This window comes from Dermacentor silvarum, chromosome 10, assembly GCF_013339745.2.
Source record: "Dermacentor silvarum isolate Dsil-2018 chromosome 10, BIME_Dsil_1.4, whole genome shotgun sequence".
In the NCBI taxonomy this organism is placed as follows: domain Eukaryota; kingdom Metazoa; phylum Arthropoda; class Arachnida; order Ixodida; family Ixodidae; genus Dermacentor; species Dermacentor silvarum.
Window position 1 is genome coordinate 132,197,365 of NC_051163.1, and position 21,380 is coordinate 132,218,744.

At 48.4% G+C, this 21,380-nt stretch overlaps 1 protein-coding gene across 1 annotated transcript in view; it reads left to right on the top strand.

Moving 5' to 3' along the window:
* The window catches only part of LOC119430943 (uncharacterized), a 125,650-nt gene that overhangs the window by 90,609 nt on the left and 13,661 nt on the right, over positions 1-21,380 (top strand). Inside the window, exon 9 of the mRNA XM_037698410.2 lies at positions 17,961-18,179. Coding sequence (XP_037554338.1) covers positions 17,961-18,179 — 219 coding nt within the window. The remainder of the gene's footprint in view (positions 1-17,960; positions 18,180-21,380) is intronic.

The following is a 21,380-nucleotide window of genomic DNA, read 5'->3' on the forward strand; positions in this document are numbered from 1 at the left end:
AAGATTCCGCGACTGTGTCGCTATTTCACAAGTCAATGAACAAGTGCTGGGCGCGCGAAGCGAACACCGCGGCACTCCTGAATGGCTTAACAGGGTTCGCTTGCCCTATGGTTCGGGCGCGGTCGGTGCTTAATTAACTAGGCTTTGCTAGTTTTGGTTTCCAGGTGTCGGAAAAATGGCCGATGTATCAAAGCCAAAATATCTATATTTATGCTCAACTAGGCGGCCAAATTGTCGGAGTCATGAGGGAGGTAGTGGCCGAATACTGCACCAGGGAGGCCAATTCCTGTTCTGGTGAGGGAGTGACTTTGATGAAGCTTAGTGGGCCTTCCTAGTTTTTTGGTTGCACCTGAACTAGTATAACCCCACTAGCTCTCGGCGATATATATTTTTTTTCTTGCCGGTGTCAGGCACCACTCCATGCCTTCATTCCAGGCGCAAGTTGGAATACGCTAGCGCAAGACAGGGGTAATTGGAGATCGCACCGAGAGGCCTTCGTCCTGCAGTGGACATAAAATATAGGCTGATGATGATGATGATGAGGCGGTCAAATTAGCATGCAGTCGTGCAGGCAGGGTCCGAATTAAAGAATGGCATACGTTAAGGTGTCCGAAATATTTGTCATGCTTATACATTAAATTTACGGGCCAGTGATGGTGCCTCGAAGTAGTCCGAATAATCGAGCTTGTTTTGAATGGCTGGTGTCCAAATAATCAAGCGGCGCCAGTAGTGAATCGGCCAGTTGCTGAACAGAGGCTTCAGCTTTACGAGGAAAACCAGACGATTGAAAGGTGCCTGGTGTTGTCTAAAGCAATGCCTGAGCGTTAGAGGGAGCTCATCAAGGCTGGCTTGGCTCAGCATTGATGACAGTGAGTCCGGCCAGGTGTTTCTGACTGATGCTAGAGCCTTGCTGAAAACATAGCTAAGCTGGCAGCTGACACTGAAAAATTCATAACATGTAAAATTGGCAATGTCTGAGCAGCTTCACTCAATTTGAAGTAAACTGTGTATCATTGCGCCCAAAACGACATGGACAAAAGAGGGAACACGTATAACACACACGAAGCGCAAACTATCAACAGATTTATTGCGAGAAGACGTGACCTTTTTATACCTTGCCACAGGCAGTACAGCGCATGACACCAAGGGCGGAACCACACCGACACAAAATATCAACACGCGCATGACGTGCTATTCAAATACACTATTTCCTTAGCTGATAGGGTGATAGATGCCATGCTAATACACTTATCTTTTAGAGTTGTGATGCAGTGGGCCTCAATAATGAGTCGTGTCATCTCATTGTTCGACTTTTCAATGATCATGCACTCTTTGAAAATTGGTCTACAGCCTCATTCATCACAATGAAGTGCCAGCCACCCTCCCGTCTTGTTATTTACGATGCAACGGCCCGTTTGTCCGACATAAAAACGCTTACATGATAAAGGTATCTTATATACTACGCCGACATTGCATTTCACCCATTCGTTTTGGTGATTCTTGCCACATGCTTTCTTTTCTTTCTTCTTCGGGTTAGTAATTTTGCAAATTTTTCCAAGCTTATTCGGCACGGAAAACACGACTCGAACGTTAGCTTTTTGGCCGATCTTCTTGATGTTGTGCGACACTTTATGGATGTATGGGATTACAGTGAACTTTCTTTTTTCTTTCTCCATCTCTTGGGAGGTGGGGACCACGGTGGAGCCAGATGCCCTGATATTCTTAAGTTGCTTCTCCGCTACGGACACTAACAGGTGCCTCGGGTAACCTGCTTCTAAAAGGCGTGAAGTTTGCTGGCCCAAACTTCGGCTCGTCATGTGTGGGCAAGACTTTTCCAGGGCGTTTTTTAGGCAGAGATTGGCGATTGCCCTTTTTATTAGTTTTGAATGGGCTGATTTGAACGGGAGGAGGGGTTTGTTTGCTCGTGGTTCATAGCTCCAGCACACGTGCTTTTCTTTAAAAGCGAACCTGACATCAAGAAAACGAATGTTGTCTTCAGTTGGAAGTTCATGGGTGATTTGCAATGGATACAGGCATTTCTCTGCGATAGCAAGAACTTTTGCGGATTCTCGGCTAAAATCTGTCGGGTCACACTCTAAAATAAAAAATTGTCTACGAATCGAAACCCTTTAACCACCTTAGTGGGTCGAAGTTCAGTGACTAAGGACTTGTCAAGCTGTGATAAAAATAAATTGCTTAGGACTGGTGCTATGCAAGAACCTATGCAGATGCCTTTTTTCTGTAGGTAGTATCTGTCCTCCCATTTGATGAAGGTGGATTTGAGATAAAACTGGAGAAATCCCAGAAATTGTTCAATTGTTCAACAAGCCCAAGTGAAAACCCTACTGAAGTAAACTAATTACAGCACACTGTGCAAACAGGTTCGTTGTCTTCATTTAAATTAAAGGGCTACTCAAATTTAGGTTTTCCTTTCTTTTTTGTATTGAGAGGCAGAGCAGCATTGTTTTACAGCAAGCAAATACTTTTAAGAATAAGCCTGGTCAATTTTAAGTGTTCGAAATAGCGTAGGACGTGTCCAGCAGTTGGCATTTATTAGCTCCAAACTGCTCCAAAATTTGTTTTGGGGTGCTCCAAACCACTCCAAAATTAAGATTTTTTTTGCTCCGAAAATTGCTCCCAATCTCAACTCGTCAGTGGCACCACTGATAATACAAAATTGACCCAGTCAGCATGCATGTGCCTGACCTCTATGATGACCCCAATAGTGACCTCTTTAGTGGCAGCACGTATCGGCAGAGCTTAAGGGACAGTGAATGAGTTGAACACACATCAAAATCTTCTGCTGAAGACACCTGCCCTAGGAAGATTTGATTTTTAAGTGATAACTGTAGCTCACAATGTCTGAGCATGACACAGTGGAACCTCGTTTATAGACCACTTATAATGTAACCGCTTATAGTGCAGGACCGGATATAGTGCGGTCTTTTCAGACTCCCGTTAATTTTCCCATAGCACTCCATGTGTACACGTATCGTTTATAGTGCAGTTGCGGGAAACGAAATACCGGTTACAGTGTGGCTGCCTGGGAGTACAAAAGTCAGCAGAGATGGCGAACGCTCCCCTCAAATGGGCACCCCAAGGAGTGCTCGAAGAAGAAAGAGAGACGAAGTGGAGGAGAAGGGCACGTGGTGCGAACGAACAGCCTCACAGTGAGGCTGAAACCAGAATCTTGAGTGCGAGTCGTGAAATATCACGGCGTGCATAGCGAGCGAGGGCCACGAAACTGCCAATGCCGGCCAACGCTCGCTTCACGATAATGGCAGTAAACGAAACTTCTGGGAGCGGGCGGCGCTGGCACAGCACGGCGAAGGGCACACGCGGAGACCGTGGAATGTGAGGGAGGAGGGCGACAGGGAAGCGGATTTCGCCTCGGCAACTCCGCCGCTTCGGTGGCTCCCTTCGCCCTCCCTCGTAGTTCCCGCACTTTCGACTGTCACAGTGCGCGCGCACGTAATGCCCCTATATATAGGGGCTTTATGCGTGCCGCTGTGCAGGCGCCGCTGCTCTAGCCGGCCCGGCGCCAGCCCGGCGCCAGCTTCCCGAAGTTTTGCTTTCTACCGTTATCGGGAAGCGGGTGTTTGCCGGCGTGGGCCGTTTCGTTGGCCGGTCTGGGACAGCGCCGCTGCTTCTCTCTGCACTGTAGCTGCAGCGTGCAAGGTCAACACGTGACTAGAAAGTCGAGGAAGCATAAAGGAGAAAGAAGGGTTCACTGCCATTTTCTACGCGTGGTTACGGTAGCGTGGCTGAGATACGGTGCCTAGAAGGCCACCATAGCTGAGACGTCGGCACGTACACGCATTTTCTGGCGCAATGCAGAATCGGCGACCTTGCCATTTGAGAGAGGGTGAAATTTCCGCCGCATTTTTTTTCTTTTTTTGTGTTGTTCGCGCGTGACATTGAGGGGTCTCTCCTAAGCTTTTACTCGAGTAATATGGCGGTGCCGGAGAAATGCCGGTTTTGGTTCGAATTAACGAGATTCGACTGGAAATTGAATGCAAACGTTCTAGCCGCATTCCTTGACTTTCGCATACGCGTGGCGGCTCGGTGCACATGTTTTGCGTATGTGCGGGCCTTGAAAATTGTTGCTTTGGTTATAGTGCGGTACTGCTTATAGTGCGGACATTCGCGACTCTGGCGACTTACATTATAAGCGGTGCTGCATAATACATTTTCGGTATATTTTTTTTTCTTTTCTTGATAATACGATTTCGTTGGATAATACAATTTTCGGATGATATGCTTTATTTTCGGGTTCCCGTGAAGATCGTATCAACAAGATTCCACTGTATTTAACCAATTCTAGCATACACTTGTTTCCTCCCCCAAAAGAAATAGGCTGAAAATTTCCTGCGCAGTGCAATAGGATACAAAACCAAAACTAGTACATTCATATGCTTTGCCGCGTAACACTTTTGTATTGCGGCAAAGGTGACATTAAGAAACTGAATGCCATTGTGCAACACATATTAGTTCCTTTATTTATTTATTTTTTTTGCTATAAGATTCGGTGCACGATAGACTTTACTTTGTTTACAAACTTTAATGTAATTTCCACATTAGTTTCCTGCTTTGGAAACACAAAAGTGGGCGTATATTTGATTCGGGGACAGGTTAGAATCGTGCAAATACTGCCAAATGGATCAGCGGTGCGTTCTGGCATTTTTTTCTGCATCTTGTTTAACTTGATCCGCCGGATATATCGATCAATTTCGTCAGTCCTGTCAGGGTCAAAGTAACGGAAGTCAACGGTAGTAGCAAGCTATTGTTATTGACTTAAGAATTCCTTTTATCTAACCGTAATCCATACATTGCTGCATCTGTTGGAATTTTGGTAGCTTTGTGCCCGCTTCGTAAATTAATTAGGCTATGGTATGTTCTAGACACTATAGTTAGGGTGCCATGGTCGGCAAGGAATTCAAAAAATCTCGGATACCACAGATGACTCCGAAGATGAGGACAGTTGATTAAGGTGGCGGTCCCACTCCGGCGGCACGCGCTCGGCATTTTAGTCATTGTTTGCGGACGCACTGTGCTTCCTGCGCTCATTGGACAAATGTGAACTTTATTTTGTTGGAAAGCTTACTTTGTGCGCTTTCCCATGATACCCAGTATTATCGCCTAGCCTGAAGCGTCACCTAACCGCAGTCAAAACAGTGGTAGCAAAAAACGGCGTTTTTGCTGTACTAGTCTCCGCTGTACTGCCATTCCGACTAAACTGTTCAACATAACAAAATGAAATTTGCTGTGTCTTTAAATGAAATGTTATACAAGGTTTCTATGAAGAGAAATTGCGTGTAAAGCAATTAGAAATTTATATAGGCGCGAATAAAAATGGGCAAAACTACAAAAGTTTATGAATGAATATCTTTTTTCCTTTTAAACTCAGGACAACAATATTTAGTGGTTTTCTAGGCTACAGTGTACTTATCATCTATGCAAAGTTGTTTTGTGTTCTACTGAACAGTTTGTGAGGTATTATTACTTACATTTGGCAATTTATGACTATACTTGGTCACGCATTACCGGCGACGGGACAAAACTATTCCAGCTGAAACTCTGAAATTTTCAATAATCAAGCAGCAAGCCCTTATCTCAATTTCTATGAAGAGAAAATTGGCTTATGTTAATTAGGGAATCTACAGGGGAGTAGTGAATTTAGCTAATTTGTCTGCTTACCAGGTCCGTGCAAATTGACATTCTTTTTCATGGAAACGCTAATTCAGAACAATTGTTGCACATTACTATAACCATACAGTGGCATGTAATTACTAGCACTCACGAGTTTTACTAAGCAGTGCTTGAAACAGAAGATTTTAAATAAATAATAAATCTCACAGGCGATTTTCGGTGGTGGTGCCATCTGTGCAAAAAAATATCAAGCTGTTTCACGTCAGTTCCGACGTTTGTCAAATGTGGCGCCACTAAACATTACAAAGCAGGCAAAACGCGGAGGGAATTCTTTCTCCAGGTTTGAGTGTTTGGCTCAGTCTAGTCACGGCGCCTCCCCCACTTCCTTCAAGCACACGTGTCTGCAACCACGCCTTCAATGTAGTCGTACACGAGTTCACTAACTTGTCGCTTAGGGGAGAAAAATAAAGAAAGAAAGAAAGAAAGAAAGAAAGAAAGAAAGAAAGAAAGCGCCGTGCACGGTAGATCATGAGTGCATGCCAAATCGCTAGCAGGTTAGGCCATTGTGCCAAGGAGAATTGCAAATTGCCCTCGCCCCCTCTATTTTGCAGGCTCGTAGGACGATATCGGGAAACTTGCTTTCCCCACGTGGCGAGGTGCGACGTGTGTGGCAGGGTACTGTGTTTGACTATCGTACGCGACGCCGGTGGAACGATAGGATTAGCAGCAAACCATGAGCGAGCCTTACAGACTGCAGCGAAAAGTGTTGATGGGTGCGTGACCTGCTGCATTCCAAGCCGCGTGCTACTAAACAAAAGTCATGTGTTCCGACGCCCAGTGAAGTTTTGAAACACGTGATTTCCAGTAGGTGCGTTTCTCGTTGAAAGATATATCGTATTTATCCGCCTAATCATCGCACTCGCATAGTGGTCCCACCCCCACTTACTTTTTTGAGTGATCATCGTACCCTTGAAAATCACTGTAGTGACTGCAGTTTGTTTGTTGTGGTGACATGGCAGCCGACCGAGCAGTTTTCCGCCATTGCATGCACAACAGTGTGCACAACAGAATACAATCTCACATGCGCTCGAAAGTCTCCGAATTCAGCAGAAAAAAGTTGAGAGAGAGAGAGAGATAAATGAAAGCATGGACAGCGCGAAAAAGGCAGACAACACGTGCACAATTTACGCTATATAGATTGATGACTATTATAAGAAGTACTTCTAGCAAATAATTTGTTTATGCAGTCCCTGCTTGTGTAGATCATGTGATCTTATGCCATAGGCTAATGTGAGGACTTGGTATTGAACGCCCGTGTCACGAAAACGGCTGTCGGCGAAACATGCACAACTTCTGAGGGCTGCGCGCAAGGCTGTGCGCGAGTGCTTGCGATGGCCATCGTAATCATAACCATTCCACTGTACTGCGGCTCTGGAACTCGAATGACGTGATCTCCAAAACTATTCGCGCGGAATTTAGCGGGTGCGCCAACAAACCCGTGACCGCGCGATTATGCGCGTAATTTCTACCCCAATAAATCAGCCTAGCCACTTGTACTATGCTGTCTATTTGATAGGGGTCCTGGAATAATAACTTTCGTCACCGAATCGAATACAGTCAAAGAAAAATCTAATCGAATAATGACTATGCGATTCGAAAACCGAATTGAACAGTACATCATTTGATTCGACAAAAGTAATGAATATTCGCACACCCCTACTAGTATTTCCTTTCCGGAAAACTTATCTCCACTGTGCACCTGCAACTTACAAATTTATAGCTGCTTTTATATAGACACAACGGGAAATCTTGTGCGGCACTGAAAGTACAAGCATGCATCGAGTTCTGCACCAGAACTACATACTTAGCTTCTGCACATCACGTTGCGCATCTTTGTGAATGCACCCTGTGAGGAAGAAATTACAAAGTAGTACAAAAAATTCAGAGCCCTTCCACTACTGTGAAGATGGAAGCCCGCGAAGCTGTGACAATGGTGGGTCTGCTGTAGTGAATGTTGCTATATTGAATTCATATATTATCATTATTGACAATATCGAGCGTCCTTGGAATGTTCGTCAAAAAAGCAAGAAAACCAGCATCTTGTTTTCGCCCGGCGCGATGGTCAAGTAGTGCATTTGCTGCGCCAAGTCCGCCCACGATACGCTCCGCATCGCGGGCCCGATCTTCTGCCGAGGCCTTGGCGCGACGCCGACGAGATCTCTGCCGCTCCTGCTCTCGGAGGCTCATACCCCCCTATCCAACGCGGGTATGAGCCACACGTGATTTCTTTCATACCTTCCTTCTTTCTCTCTTTCCTTGCCAAATTTGGTATATACCAAGTGAACGAGACGCCACAAAATAGTTGCCTACTTCCGGTGTACACGGACGCGGAACCTAGCTGTTACAGTTGCTGTTACAGCTTCGCTGTAACAGCTAGGTTACATAGAAGCGACTCATAGAAGCGGTTACATAGAAGCGGCACATAGACGCGGCACATAGAAGCGACTGTGTTACACAGTCGTTTCTATGTGCCGTCTCGGTGGGCCTCTTGCAAAAGCTGGGCCGGTATTTTGTAGCGATGCCTTTCCGGTAATAATGCCTTTTCGCGCTTTGTCAGTGGTCAGCGCGATGGTGCGCTCGCGTTATCGACGGGATCAGCCGGCCGGGAGCGGTGGATGATAAGACTGGTATAGAATAAGTCATAAGGCATCGCTACAAACTACGGGCCCGGAGCTAGTGTTCGGATGTCGGTTCCCCATGCGCGCGGTCACGAAATACGCAGTAGCTGTCGGAGAGCAACGCCCCCCCCCCCCCCCCCCCCCCCCTCCTTTTCCAACCCCGCAGGGCATTTCGCGCAACGGCAGGCGGCTTCTAGCTTCCCTCTTTTGCGGGCGTCAGATTGAGCCGTGTTCGTCGGCTCCCCTCGCGCGCTCTCACTTTCTATGCTGTATGTGCGAGTGAAAGCTAAATATTTCGTTTACCCCTACTATTTTACCGCCACCTCTCCTCCACTGCTGACCGCTGTTCAGGCGTCAGCAGACTACAGTCCCGTTTTCATGAATGCGAAAGTGGCGCATCGCATTTCCAAGCGCATTTGGGAAAGGCGATGCGACGCCACTTACATGAAACGCAGAGAACGTAGCGCCACATGAATGACTAGAGTGGCTAGAGCCGTGGAGAGAGCGCAGTGGCCACTGTCGGGTCGGTGACACGGGGCACGGTGGTATTTAGAGGCCCCCCTATAGGTCTCGCTTGCTTCTCGGTAGCGTCTTCGCGGTTGTCATCGAAGGTATTGTCAGGCGCCCTCGCCTCCGTTCTCCCCTCTCAGTAGCGTCGCCTCTCGGTAGCTTCACGGTTGTCATCGAAGGTCCTGATAGGCGCCCTGCGTTTACATGCTCCGCGAGAGTCGACTAGCGCCCGTAAATCTACCCTCGCCTGGCGCATTGCATTACCGCTGTTTACATGAATGCGATGCGCTAGAAATGCGATGCGACACTGTCGCATTCATGTAAACGGGGCTTACGCTAGACAGTTACTGCGGTCCGTAGCAATTACAATTACCTTCCCTGTCCTTTATTTATCTTTATAGGCACAAAGCAACAGTGACCATTTCAAGACTAGAGCCTTCGTTTAGCGGGTCCGTACTTTGAAGTATGCTAACGAAATTCACTTCGAAGAGAAAGAAACAAAACTTGTTGACGATCAACGACACTCAAGGTTCTGCAGTGAGCACTGGTCTGCAGGCCATCTGCCGGGACGGCTTTCGAAGCAGCGGCCCGCGCTCATCTGACGGCTACGTCACAAGTGGCAGTGGCCAACCACTAATAGCCACCATCATCGGGATTGACGATTTTACAAAGTTTGAGCGAGCTATTGTTGAAAGTATCAGTGGGGAGAAAGCCACCACGCGCAGCAACAAAACAACAATGGTGCGAGGGACAACTCGAGGAAAAGAAGGGGGGGGGGGGGAGGGGTACTTTTCCTCAATTCGGCGAATCACCTGTCGCCGCGTCGCAAGAGGGCCATCCCGGGGCATGCTGCGGCGGCGAAGAGCAGATTTTTTTTTTTTTTTCGCTTTTTCCAAACATGACTGAGTGGCGTCGCCTGGTGGGAGAATCTGAACTACACGCAAGATGGCGACAGTGATACCTCCACCTTAAGAGACCTCCAACAGTGACAAAGTGTTATGCCCAGTCTAATCAGATGCAGTAAATTTTCTCTTTACAAAAGTCGCCATTACTCTCTTTTATCATGAAGAAACGGTGAGTGTCTTGAACGTCTAATAACATTGTGTAAAACGAGCAACGAACATAGAAGGGACACACACAGTGCTGACTTATAGTTGGAAGTCGTGACTGTGTACGACTCTTCTATGTTAGTCGCTTGTCTTATGTGCTGTTACAGTGTAGACCGCTTATAACGTAAGTCGCCGGAGTCGCGAATATCCACACTATAAGCGGTACCGCACTTTAACGAAAGCAACAATTTTCAAGGCCCGCACATATGCAAAACATGTGCACCGAGCCGCCACGCGTATGCGGCAGTCTAGGAATGTGGCTAGAACGTTTGCATTCAATTCATAGTCGAATCTCGTTAATTCGAAATAATTCACGCGGCGGCACCTCCGACCGGCATTGCTCCGGCACCGCCATAGAGTAAAAGCTTAGGACAGACCCCTCAATGTTGCAAGCGAACTAAACAAAAAAAGAAAAAAAAAACGCGGCGGAAATTTCACCCTCTCTCAAATGGCAAGCTCGCCGATTCTGCGTTGTGCCGGAACATGCGTGTATGTGCCGACGTCTCAGCCACGATACCGTAGCCACACGTACAAAATGGCAGTGAACCCTTCTTCCTCCTTTATGCTTCCTCTACTTTCTAGTCACGTGTTGACCTTGCACGCTGCGGTTACGGTGCAGAGGGAAGCAGCGGCGGTGTCCCAGGCCGGCTAACGAAACTGCCCACGCCGGCAAATGCCCGCTTCCCAATAACGGTAGAAAACGAAACTTCGGGGAGCTGGCGCCGGGCCGGCTGGAGCGGCGCGGCGCCTGCACGGCGGCAGGCGTAAAGCCCCTATATATAAAAAGTAGCGTCATTCTTAGATCTTGCCGCCACCGCGCTCACCCCGGCCTTTCCTCTTCGCCGCCTCTTGTCGCCCCAGCCTCCTCCGCTCCCCCATTGGCCAATCCGTGTCACGGGAAGCACGCGTTGGGCTTTTGTATATTTTTTTAATTTCCAGTGCGCTCCGGCCGCCATTCTAGGGCCTGTGTGACAAAAGTGCTGTGCGCACAAACGGATCAAACATGTTAGGGACAAGAACTTCATTGTGATGGCATGCTGCTGCGCCTTAAGTTGCCGCAACCTGTAGTGTCCATGCATAGCACCTTTTGTAATGTAGGAAGGCAACCCTGGTAGAGAGCAAGGGAGCTTCCAAGATGGCTGCGATGTAGCGCAAATAAACCCGTGTGCTTTCCCGACACAATCGTTCGTAATCAGTCTTATCACTCCAACTACGGCACGTTACACAACCGACAAGGCGAAGGCAAAAGGCTTTTTTTGTTTACCATATCCGCGAGCGCAAACGCTTGCTGCACACTTCGTATTTGCGCCGTCTCGCATCGTCGCGTTGCTACTTCCAAAACAGCATTATTAAGGTCAGTTACTGACTGACGAAGCAAAATCGCGCCTCAAAAGATTCACCGCAGTGCGCGACCGAAGTTTTCCGCAGATTTCCTCTGGTAGCGCGTTTTGTCGTCTCCCACGGCAGGCCCGACGTAGGCGGCGCCACTGTTAATATCGCACCTTGATCGCGCTGGCCGCGCCGAGCGCGACAGTGGCGCGGTGGATGAGGGAAGTGGTTGACGCTACTTTTTATATATAGCGGTTTTAGGCGGGCGCACACGGTGACAGTCGAAAGTGAGGGAGCTACGAGAAAGGGCGAGGGGATCCACCGAAGCGGCGAAGTTACCGAGGCGAAATCCGCCTCCCTGCCGCCCTCCGCCCTCACATTCCACGGTCACCGTGTGCGCCCTTCGCCGTGCCGTGCCAGCGCCGCCCGCCCCCGAAGTTCCGTTTACTGCCGTTATCGTGAAGTGAGCGTTGGCCGGCGTTGGCAGTTTCGTGGCTCTCGCTCAAGATTCGCACTCAAGATTCTGGTTTCAGCCTCACTGGCTGTTCGTTCTCACCACGTGCCCTTCTCCTCCACTTCGTCTCTCCTTCCTCGAGCACTCCTTGGGGCGCCCGTTTGAGGGGAGCTTTCGCAGTCTCCATTGACTTCCGTACTCCCAGGCAGTCGCACTGTAACCGGTATTTCGTTTCCCGCAACTGCACTATAAGCAATACGTGTACACATGGAGTCCTATGGAAAAATTAATGCGAGTCTGAAAAGACCGCACTATATCCGGTCCTGCACTATAAACGGTTAGGTTATAAGTGGTCTATACTGTATTTCGTTTCCCGCAACTGCACTATAAGCAATACGTGTATACATGGAGTGATATGGGAAAATTAACGGGAGTCTGAAAAGGCCGCACTATATCCGGTCCTGTACTATAAGCGGTTACGTTATAAGTGGTCTATACTGTATTAGACAATCATGAATAAGCAACTAGCCTGAATTTCTGCTCTAGTGAATCAAGGATTGAACAATCGGAGATAATGCATCTATAATAATTCAAGTACAGCAGAATCTTGTTAATTTCAACGCCAAGGGGACCGGAAATTTATTTGAATATACAGTGTAGACCGCTTATAACGTAAGTCGCCGGAGTCGCGAATATCTGCACTATAAGCGGTACTGCACTATAACCAAAACAATGAAATTCAAGCCCTGCACGTATGCGAAACATGTAGACCAAGCATGTAGACACGCTTTGTAGTATCGCGCGCACATCACGATTATGTTTTCGCTAGTGAGCTGGCGAAAACATAATTGCGATGTAGCCAGTGTTCTTCAAACTCGACAGCTATGCACTGAGTCAAAATGAAACAACTGTTTGCCGCAACAGCTGCGGATAAAAACGTGATCGCTATCGACGCGATTATGAACGGCAACTTGGCAGTACTGATGGCATGCGCCCGACGAACGCACCGAGTCTGGACGAATTAACTACCATTCGCTGCAACAACTGCAGTCGAAACCGCGGTTGCTATCCATGCGATCATCGATGGCGACTACGCGGTTTTTTAGGCACGCGGCCTACGCGCGTACCGAGTAAAAACGAAACTACTGTTCACCGCAACCGCTGTGGAGAAAACCGCGGCCGCTATCGACGCGATCGTGGATGACGACTACGTAGTTACGAAAGCCTGTGGCCAGCGCGCTGTTAAGCATGGCGGTAAACACAAGAATACAGGCTTTAAAGACACAAATAGGCTCGAAGCGTTCCGGCGTTGCTGTCATTCACTGATGGCTGTGGTGATGCGGACTCCGCCGCTTCGTTTCGGTTGGACACTAGCGCCGTTCTTGCTCTTTTGCGTCGCGCGTTTGCAGTGGTCCTCACTCACCGAGCTCCGAAAGTAGTCCGAATTAACTGATGTGCGGCCAAATAAGTCCGAATTAACATGAGTTTGATTGCATTGAATAATGCATACGCCGACCGGGAGCACGCACCTTGTTGAGAAGCGTGCTCGCTGCCACCCTTGTCGGCGAGATTTTCCCACGGAAGCCGCATTATAACCGGTATTTCGTCTCACGCGGCTGCACTGTAAGCGGTATGCATATACATGGAGTTCTATGGGAGGGTCAATGGGAGTCGGAAAAGGCTGCATTGTAGCCAGTGCTGCGCTATAAACGGTTACATTATAAGTGTTCAATACTGCAGTAGAACACGGCTGCTACGTTCCCGGTTGCTGTGTTTTCCCGGCTGTTACGTTGTTATCGGCCGGTCCCGGCATAGCTCCCATAGAACCCAATGCATTGGTAACCCCGCTGTTGCGTCGCAACTGCGGGACTGTTCCCGCATCATTCATTGCGAACTGCCACCATGTGCCGGCCTGAGTGGCCATTTTGACTTTTCATGTCGCTTGGCTTGGTGGCTTGACGATGGGATTGACTGCCCCAAGTGCCGGGGGCGACACCTGTGGCGTATTTTCTGTTTCCGCCAGCAAAAGCATGGCCTTTTGAGATCCACATTTTCTGTCTAAAGATGGTGTCTATGACATGTTGTGGCCCTAAAATTGGTTTTGGCTCATAGATGTTCCATATAAAGTCCAAAGGCCGACAACGCCGTTGCTGCGCGCCGTATGCTGTATGTACGAGTGAAAGCATGCGAGGGGAGCCAACAACTACGTTTAAATGTCGTATGCGCAAGAAAGAAAAGCCGGGAGGATGCGCGCCTTCTTCCGTTGCGCTCGAGGCACCGGTGAGGGAGCAAGCGGGGAAGGATAGCGGGCGGCGTTGTACTCTGGCATCAACTGTGTACTGCGCGGCGGCCCGCAGGCCGTATCTTGAAAGCAATCTGTGTTGGGGGCAGAGTCTAGACAGTGTAGGTGCGTCGATGGCTTGTAGCTTTGTGCATGCTGTGTTTTCTCTGCGCTCAGTTTGCGTTGAAGCAATAGACAACAGCATAAAGGGCACTTCGCTCGCTGCTGTAGCAGCACTTCCCCACGCCAGCGTTTGACAGCGTGTGTCCATGCTCATCGAGTGTGATGTGTTCATGTTTGCCTGTGGGCGCTGACACCATGCTTGTTAATATAGTTAATACGCAAATATTTACAAGTTTATACGGACAATAATACTATCCTTACTTTGTATAGCTGTCTACTAATTTGCTATCGCAATCGATGCTTCGGCTTTTAGGCGAAACTACGACTTCTTTTCACATGTAAGAATTAAAATAATATTGTGTGCAGTTCAACACTACTTCCATTTCTCCATTTTTCCTGTTTCTCGGCTCTTACGTTTTTTTTTTTACGGTCCCGTGAAAAACGTATCAGTGAGGTTCTACTGTAAGTAATACGAGTTTTAACTAAGGAGAGCTCTTTTAAACACAGCGCCCAATCAATTGTGTGGTACAGCGCGCAATACCAAAACCGCCACTGGGCTCGTATTGAAGCAGGCTTATCTTTAATCCATCAGTGACATGCCGGAAGAAGCCTAGGTTCCATATAAACTCGAAATGTGTTAAGATTGCACTTCGTGGGTGGAACGGCGATAGTGTGAGGGCAAGGATAGTGGCTCGATGACATGTTTCCATTTTTTCAGTGGTGCAGACACACGAGATATACGCCGCATTTTCCTGATGCGCGTGCGCATGGGTGAGAAAAGTGCGTGAGCACCACTTTTTTTTTTTTCAACGACAGTGGTAAGCTCACAGTCAGGATTTGGCAATGCTTGCCATACGCACTCCAACCCAATTTTATTCTTCTGTAAATTACTTTCTCATGATCAGGGTCCCCTATGAGTAATTGACCTGGATAAACGTATTCCTTTACAGACTCTAGAGGCTGACTGGCAATCCTGAATTCTTGTTCTTTAGCCAGGATACTTAACATTAGCTTTGTTTTCTGCATATTAATCTTCAACCCCACTCTTACACTTTCTCGGTTAAGGTCCTCCACCATTTACTGTAATTCGTCCCCATGTTTGCTCAATAGGACAATGTCATCTGCAAACCAAAGGTTGCTGAGATATTCGCCGTTGATTCTCACTCTTGAGCCTTCCCAGTCTAAGAGCTTTAATACTTCTTCTAAGCATGCAGTGAATAGCATTAGAGATTGTGTCTCCTTGCCTGACCCTTTCTTGATGGGTACCTTTCTACTTTTCTAGTGGAGAACCAGGGTAGCTGTGGAATCCTTGTAGATACAGTGGAACCTCGATGATATGATCACGGCTTATAAGAATTTCCGGATAATACAAATTTTTTTGTGGTCCCGGCTGACCCCCATTACTTTGCAACGTGCTAGAGAACGGTTGTTACGAATCGATTTTCGATGCATGTCGGCTGATACGAATAAACGCCGCCCCACCGATGGCCGCGAAAGAGAACAGCGCGCAGTCACGCGCTTTCTCACTTTCTCTTTTGGTACGGAGGCGCAAACGAGGCGCCAGACAGCGCAGAGCCCGTGACTGGAGTTTGAAGTGGTGGCGCTTTTGTTGCTTTTCCTTTTGTGCTTTTCCCCACGCGTGGCCGTCTATCCCTTCAACGGAAACTGAGCAGCGTAAGCACAGCGCATACAAAGGTCAGAGCCGTGTGGAGATCGCTTTCAAGATACAGTGCGAGCGATAACACCGACAGCCGGCACAGGTGCAAAGTACACTCGGCCACAAAACATTGCGGGGAGCGCGAGTGCGTGGCGAAGCGGTCCTCCTCTCCTAGCGGCGCATCCCTAGTGTTGAGACCGACGCTTGCGCGCATGCGCGTCCTTCCGTGACTGCAAGTGTGCATGTTTTCGCGCTTGTTCCTTGTGAGCCGACGATATCCCAGTGTCGCCGCTAGGTGCCCCTCTTGCGATTGGCTCTGTGGTGGCTTCGACGTGCAAAACTTAGCTGATGTAACGGAAATATGTTTATTTTCATCTTGCCTGTCACTTTCTATAGAGTGCCTTTTCTGCCATGCTCTTCTGTGGGAGAACGCCCCGTTCGTAAAAAGAAAAAGAACGAAGATTGGCCACGAAAAGGCACAGCGCAGAAACAAGAACTGCGGTGTTGCATTCACGACCGGGAGATCCGCGCTCGTGACGCGACAAAAAGCGGCCACAGCTACGCACACCAGCCCACTGTTCACATAGTTATGCCCATCGAAGCCGCCACCTCGCGACTACACTCGGATATCGCCGGCGCTTAGAGCAAGCGCAGGAACATGCACGCTTGCAGTCACGGAGGGACGCGCAAGCGTCGGTCTCGACACCAGTGGTGTGCCACTAGAAGGAGAGGAGGACGGCTTCGCCACGCACTTGCCTCCCCCCCCCCCCCACGATATTTTGAGGCCGAGTGTACAAGAACGCATTTGTTGGCAGATTAGAAGCCGCCCCCCCTCCCTCTCTCTCTCCCTCCCACGCCGCCTTCCCGCTTTGCTCCTTTCGCGTGGGAGATTGCGTCGTGAGTTAGCCTTGCGCCCGGTTGCAAGATACCACTTACACCGTGCAAGATACGCATTTGGTGCCGCAGCACAGCGTCGCCCCCCCTTCTCTCCCATACCCCCATGGCCTTTCGCGCGACGGAAGTCGCGTTTGCTCTCGGCTGTGCGTTCGCTCTCCGTGAAGGCGTCCCCCGCGCACTCTCACTCGCACATACGGCGCGGCGACGATTTTATCGCCCTTGGACTCATGCTACACGTCTCCGCATCGCCCTCGTTGATCTCCTCTCCCATTGTTGGGTGCACCTCGTTGAGAAGTGTGCTCGCTACCACCCTTGTCGGCGAGATTTTCCCGCGGAAGCCGGATTATAACCGGTATTTCGTCTCACGCGGCTGCACTCTAAGCGGTATGTGTATACATGGAGTTCTATGGCAGGGTAAACAGGAGTTGGAAAAGGCCGCGTTGTAGCCAGTTCTGCACTATAAACGGTAACGTTATAAGTGGTCTGTACTGTAAATGCTCTTTACGTGTGTGTGCCTGAGGGAGTTCACCTTAATTTAGCTAGGTTTAATTGTGTTTTGATGATACGAATTTCTGCTAATACGAATATTTTTCGTAACCCCGTGAGATTCGTATCATCATGATTCTACTGTATTTGCCAAGTTATTCACGTATGCCTCCTGTACTCGTTGATTACGCAATGCCTCTATGACTGCTGGTATCTCTACTGAATCAAATGCCTTTTCATAATCTATGAAAGCCATGTAGAGAGGTTGATTGTACTCCGCAGATTTCTCGATTACCTGATTTATGACATGGATATGATCCATCGTAGAATATCCCTTCCTGAAGCCAGCCTGTTCTCTTGGTTGGTTGAAGTAAAGTGCTATTGGAAATTATCTTGGTGAACGTTTTATACAATACTGAAAGCAAACTAATGGGCCTCTAATTCCTCAATTCTTTAACGTGAAGATATAATTTTGAGCAAGCTTTGTAGTGGTGGGTACGTTGCGAGGCAATCTGAACCATACACATCCAGATACTCTTGCTGCGAGGAACTTGCCAAGATGGTAGTACCAGATTATTTGCTTTGCTGTCGACTTTTCCAATCAGTTGTCATGCACCATCTTAACTGGCAAAAACACAGCGCAAAAAAGACACGGACTCGAGAGAGCACACAGCGCTGTCGCTCTCTCGTGTCTGTGTCTTTTTTGCGCTGTGTTTTTGCCAATGAATCACCAACACGCTCAAGCTTCCACACTAAACCATCTAAACTGTGCAACTGTTTTGCTCAGCTCCAGCAGTGGAGTCCAGGTCCCAGATGGCCAAAGCAGCTGCGCAGAGTCGTCTGCTGTGGCTGCTTCTGGTCCCACTTCTGCTCGGTGCAGCTGGAGCCATTGCACTGGCCGCCTTCTGGATGCGGCGTCAATCCTGGATGGCACGCAACAAGCCTTTCATCCTGGGCTCACCCCTGCCTGTGTTCCGGAAGCCTCAGATGAACCCGGGACCTCCTGGTCAGTCGGTGCTTGGAAGGCACCTTGCACCTTATGCTTTAACACCAGAAAGCTAGGGGTGTTTAAATGGTGAAATTTCCAAAAAACTAAAAAAAAAAAAGGTCGACCTCAGAATATGAATGAAATATAAAGTAATCTGTCATTTCTAAACAAAGTGAAGTACAGTCAAACCTTGTTGATACGATTCTGCGTATCGGGGTGATACATTTTTTTTCTTTTCCTGATAATACGATTTCATTGGATAATACGTTGCATGATACGATTTTCGGTTGATACGCTTTATTTTCCGGTTCCCCTGAAGATCGTATCGAGACTCCACTGTATCAACTTCATTTGATAAAACATTCCATTTAGTAAAAAAAAAATACAGCATTACATACAGTTCAACCTCAATACAGGGAAATCTCGATATAACTAACTTCAGGGGACCGTGGCAAATTGTTCTTTATTCTTAAAGGTTGTTATAGTGAAAGCCTGAAAATGAACCATTTCGCTCATCAACCCATCAGTTTATTAGTTGTCACCGTATGAACTATCGACGCAAACATTGCTATTGGCTCTTGGCCCGCACTGCTGCTATTTTTCATAGATTCCGCCGCCACACACCACTGCAGCACCGTTTATAGAGTGACGCGTGCAAAAGAGACGCTGACGCCAAGAAAACCTCTAACAAAGAAGAAGCTCCATGTCGCCTATAAAGCGTAATGTTTCTTTTTGTTTGTTTGATTTTCATATTCCTTGCTGTGGACACTGCAACTGTCTTGCTCGAGGCAGACACCATAACTATTCCAAAGTGCTGGCTCGTGTAAATGACACGGTCCGGAAAGTGCGACCATGTGGCATCCTCGTGAGCATGGAGGTTACATTCGATTACATTCGCTACCTCGCGCCTCGCTTCAACGCGAACTCCTAAGCCGCTAACAGGCGGACACCGCGCGTGCGCACGGCGCTACGACTCGCCAAGATCATAGCGGAGGTGGTGGGGGACGACGCAGTGGAGGTGGTGGCGGACGAGGCACCTGAAGACGACGGCGAGAACGAAGGCTTGCGCCCGCCGGCTACCTTCACCAAAGTCCTTGCTGGCTTGGAAGCCTTACAAAGCTTCTTTCACACGAAAGACAACGAAAATGCGGACAAGGGTCTGCAATGTGTGCAAAAGGAGTTGTTCCTGTCCTAAGGTGTGACGCATCAGCAGAAAATACAGCCGAATCTCGATAATTAGAACTCGAAGAAGGGGCCCGAAAATTTGTTTGAATCAAAAGGACTTATTTTTGACGTATTTGTGCACCACAGCACTACGTACGAACGGTACGAGTCGTGAAATATCGCGGCACGCAAGCACATAGCGAGCGAGGGCCACGAAACTGCCCACGCTAACATCCCAATAGCGCCTGATCCTCTGCACAACCACAATCTTTCTCTCTCGCATCCTGATAACGGCAGTGAACGAAACTTCAGGGAGCAGTCGGCACCGGCACGGCGACGCGCGTGCGCAGAGCCCGTCGAAGGTAAGGGAGGAGGGCGGCAGGGAAGCACATTTGGCCTCGGCAACCCCGTCGCTTCGGTGGCTCCCCTCGCCCTCCCTCTCAACTCTCTCGTAGCTCCCTCACCTTTGACTGTCTCCGTGCGCGCCCACCGGCCCGCACCAGCTTAGCCCGCTCTCCGAAGTTTCGTTTTCTGCCGTTGAAGCGAGCCTTGGCCGGTGTGGGCAGTTTCGTTGGCCGGACTGGGCCTCCGCGTTGCTTCCCTCTGCGCCGCAGCCGCAGCGTTGGCTGAGACGTCGGCACGTACACGCATGTTCCGGCAGGGCGCAAAAACGGCGACCATACCATTTGAGAAAGAAAAGTTTCACCACGGTATTTTTTTCTTTCTTTTTTATTTCTCCGCGCAGCATTGAGGGGCTCTCCTAAGCTTTTGCTTTATGGCGGTGTCGGAGCATTGCCAGTCGGAGGCGCCTCCACGTGATTTGGCGTGCTGTTGAGAGCATCGTCGGTGCGCGGTTATGTTCCAATTAACCGTCGCAAATGCTTTCGCGTTCGAATTACCGAGCGTTCTCGCCCATTGAAATACACATAAATTTGACGAGACCACAGCGTCAGTTCGAATTAACGAGATTCAACTGTAACTATGTTTTGCAAGAAATAAATGCTATCTGCCCTTGCACCTCAATGTGGGCTTGTCAGCTTCAATTTTTACTAAATTCGGATCATACGTTTTCCCGGATTGTACGTTTATTTTTCACATAATTTTTTGAAAACGTACAAACGAGGTTCTACTGTACCCTCTTCTGGAGGGCCCTTAGGGGTATTTTGAATAAATAAATAAGATAAAAAAATATTGAGCATTTTGTTACAGTGAAGTTCGCTATACAGTGAAACCGTGTTACTACGAACACCACATTAATTAACTTTTCAGATTAACTAACTTTTCATAAATCGCCTGCTGACTGCTGTTTCAGTTGAAAACTATTTCAGTACTACAAACTTCAGAACACTGAACCTTTCAGAATAATGATCATTATTCCATTTCAATGTCATGTAAACAACGCCTTAGTACTGCGAATTAATATTCTGAAATCTGGGAATTTTTACATTAGGATTTTGGCTTTGGAAGGAACAGTAGGCCAACAGACTAAGTGCAGAAAGTGGCCACCGTGGCGTATGGGTTCGAAAAACCCGAGATGGCACCTGAGGAGAAAAATGCTGAGAGGCAACTTTAGGTTGGGGAGGCAATGACACATCAGGTATTGTAAGTGCATGCTCCGCCCAGACAAGTGTCGCCTAGCAACGGAGGAGCGTCTCTTCCTTTTTTCGCCCTTCTTTCTGCGCACACCTCCTCTTTCTTTCATGTTTCTTTCTGCGTTTGTCTGTACCAGCTCACTTGGCCAGACAACGGTTGTCATGCACCGAATCGACACAGGCGACGCAAACCCTATTCATCGCTGTCCGTGTTGCGTTTCTGCTGCTGAATGGGCGATTATACAAACAGAAGTCGACAAGATGGCGGCAAAAGACATTATAGAACCTTCATCTTGCCCGTGGGCATCCCCAGTTGTGCTCGTCAAGAAAATAGACGGCACCTGGCATTTCTGTGTCGATTACAGACACCTGAACAAGATCACTAAGAAGGACGTATATCCGTTGCCACGCATAGATGATGCCTTCGACTACCTCCACGGAGGGAGTTATTTTTTGTCCATCA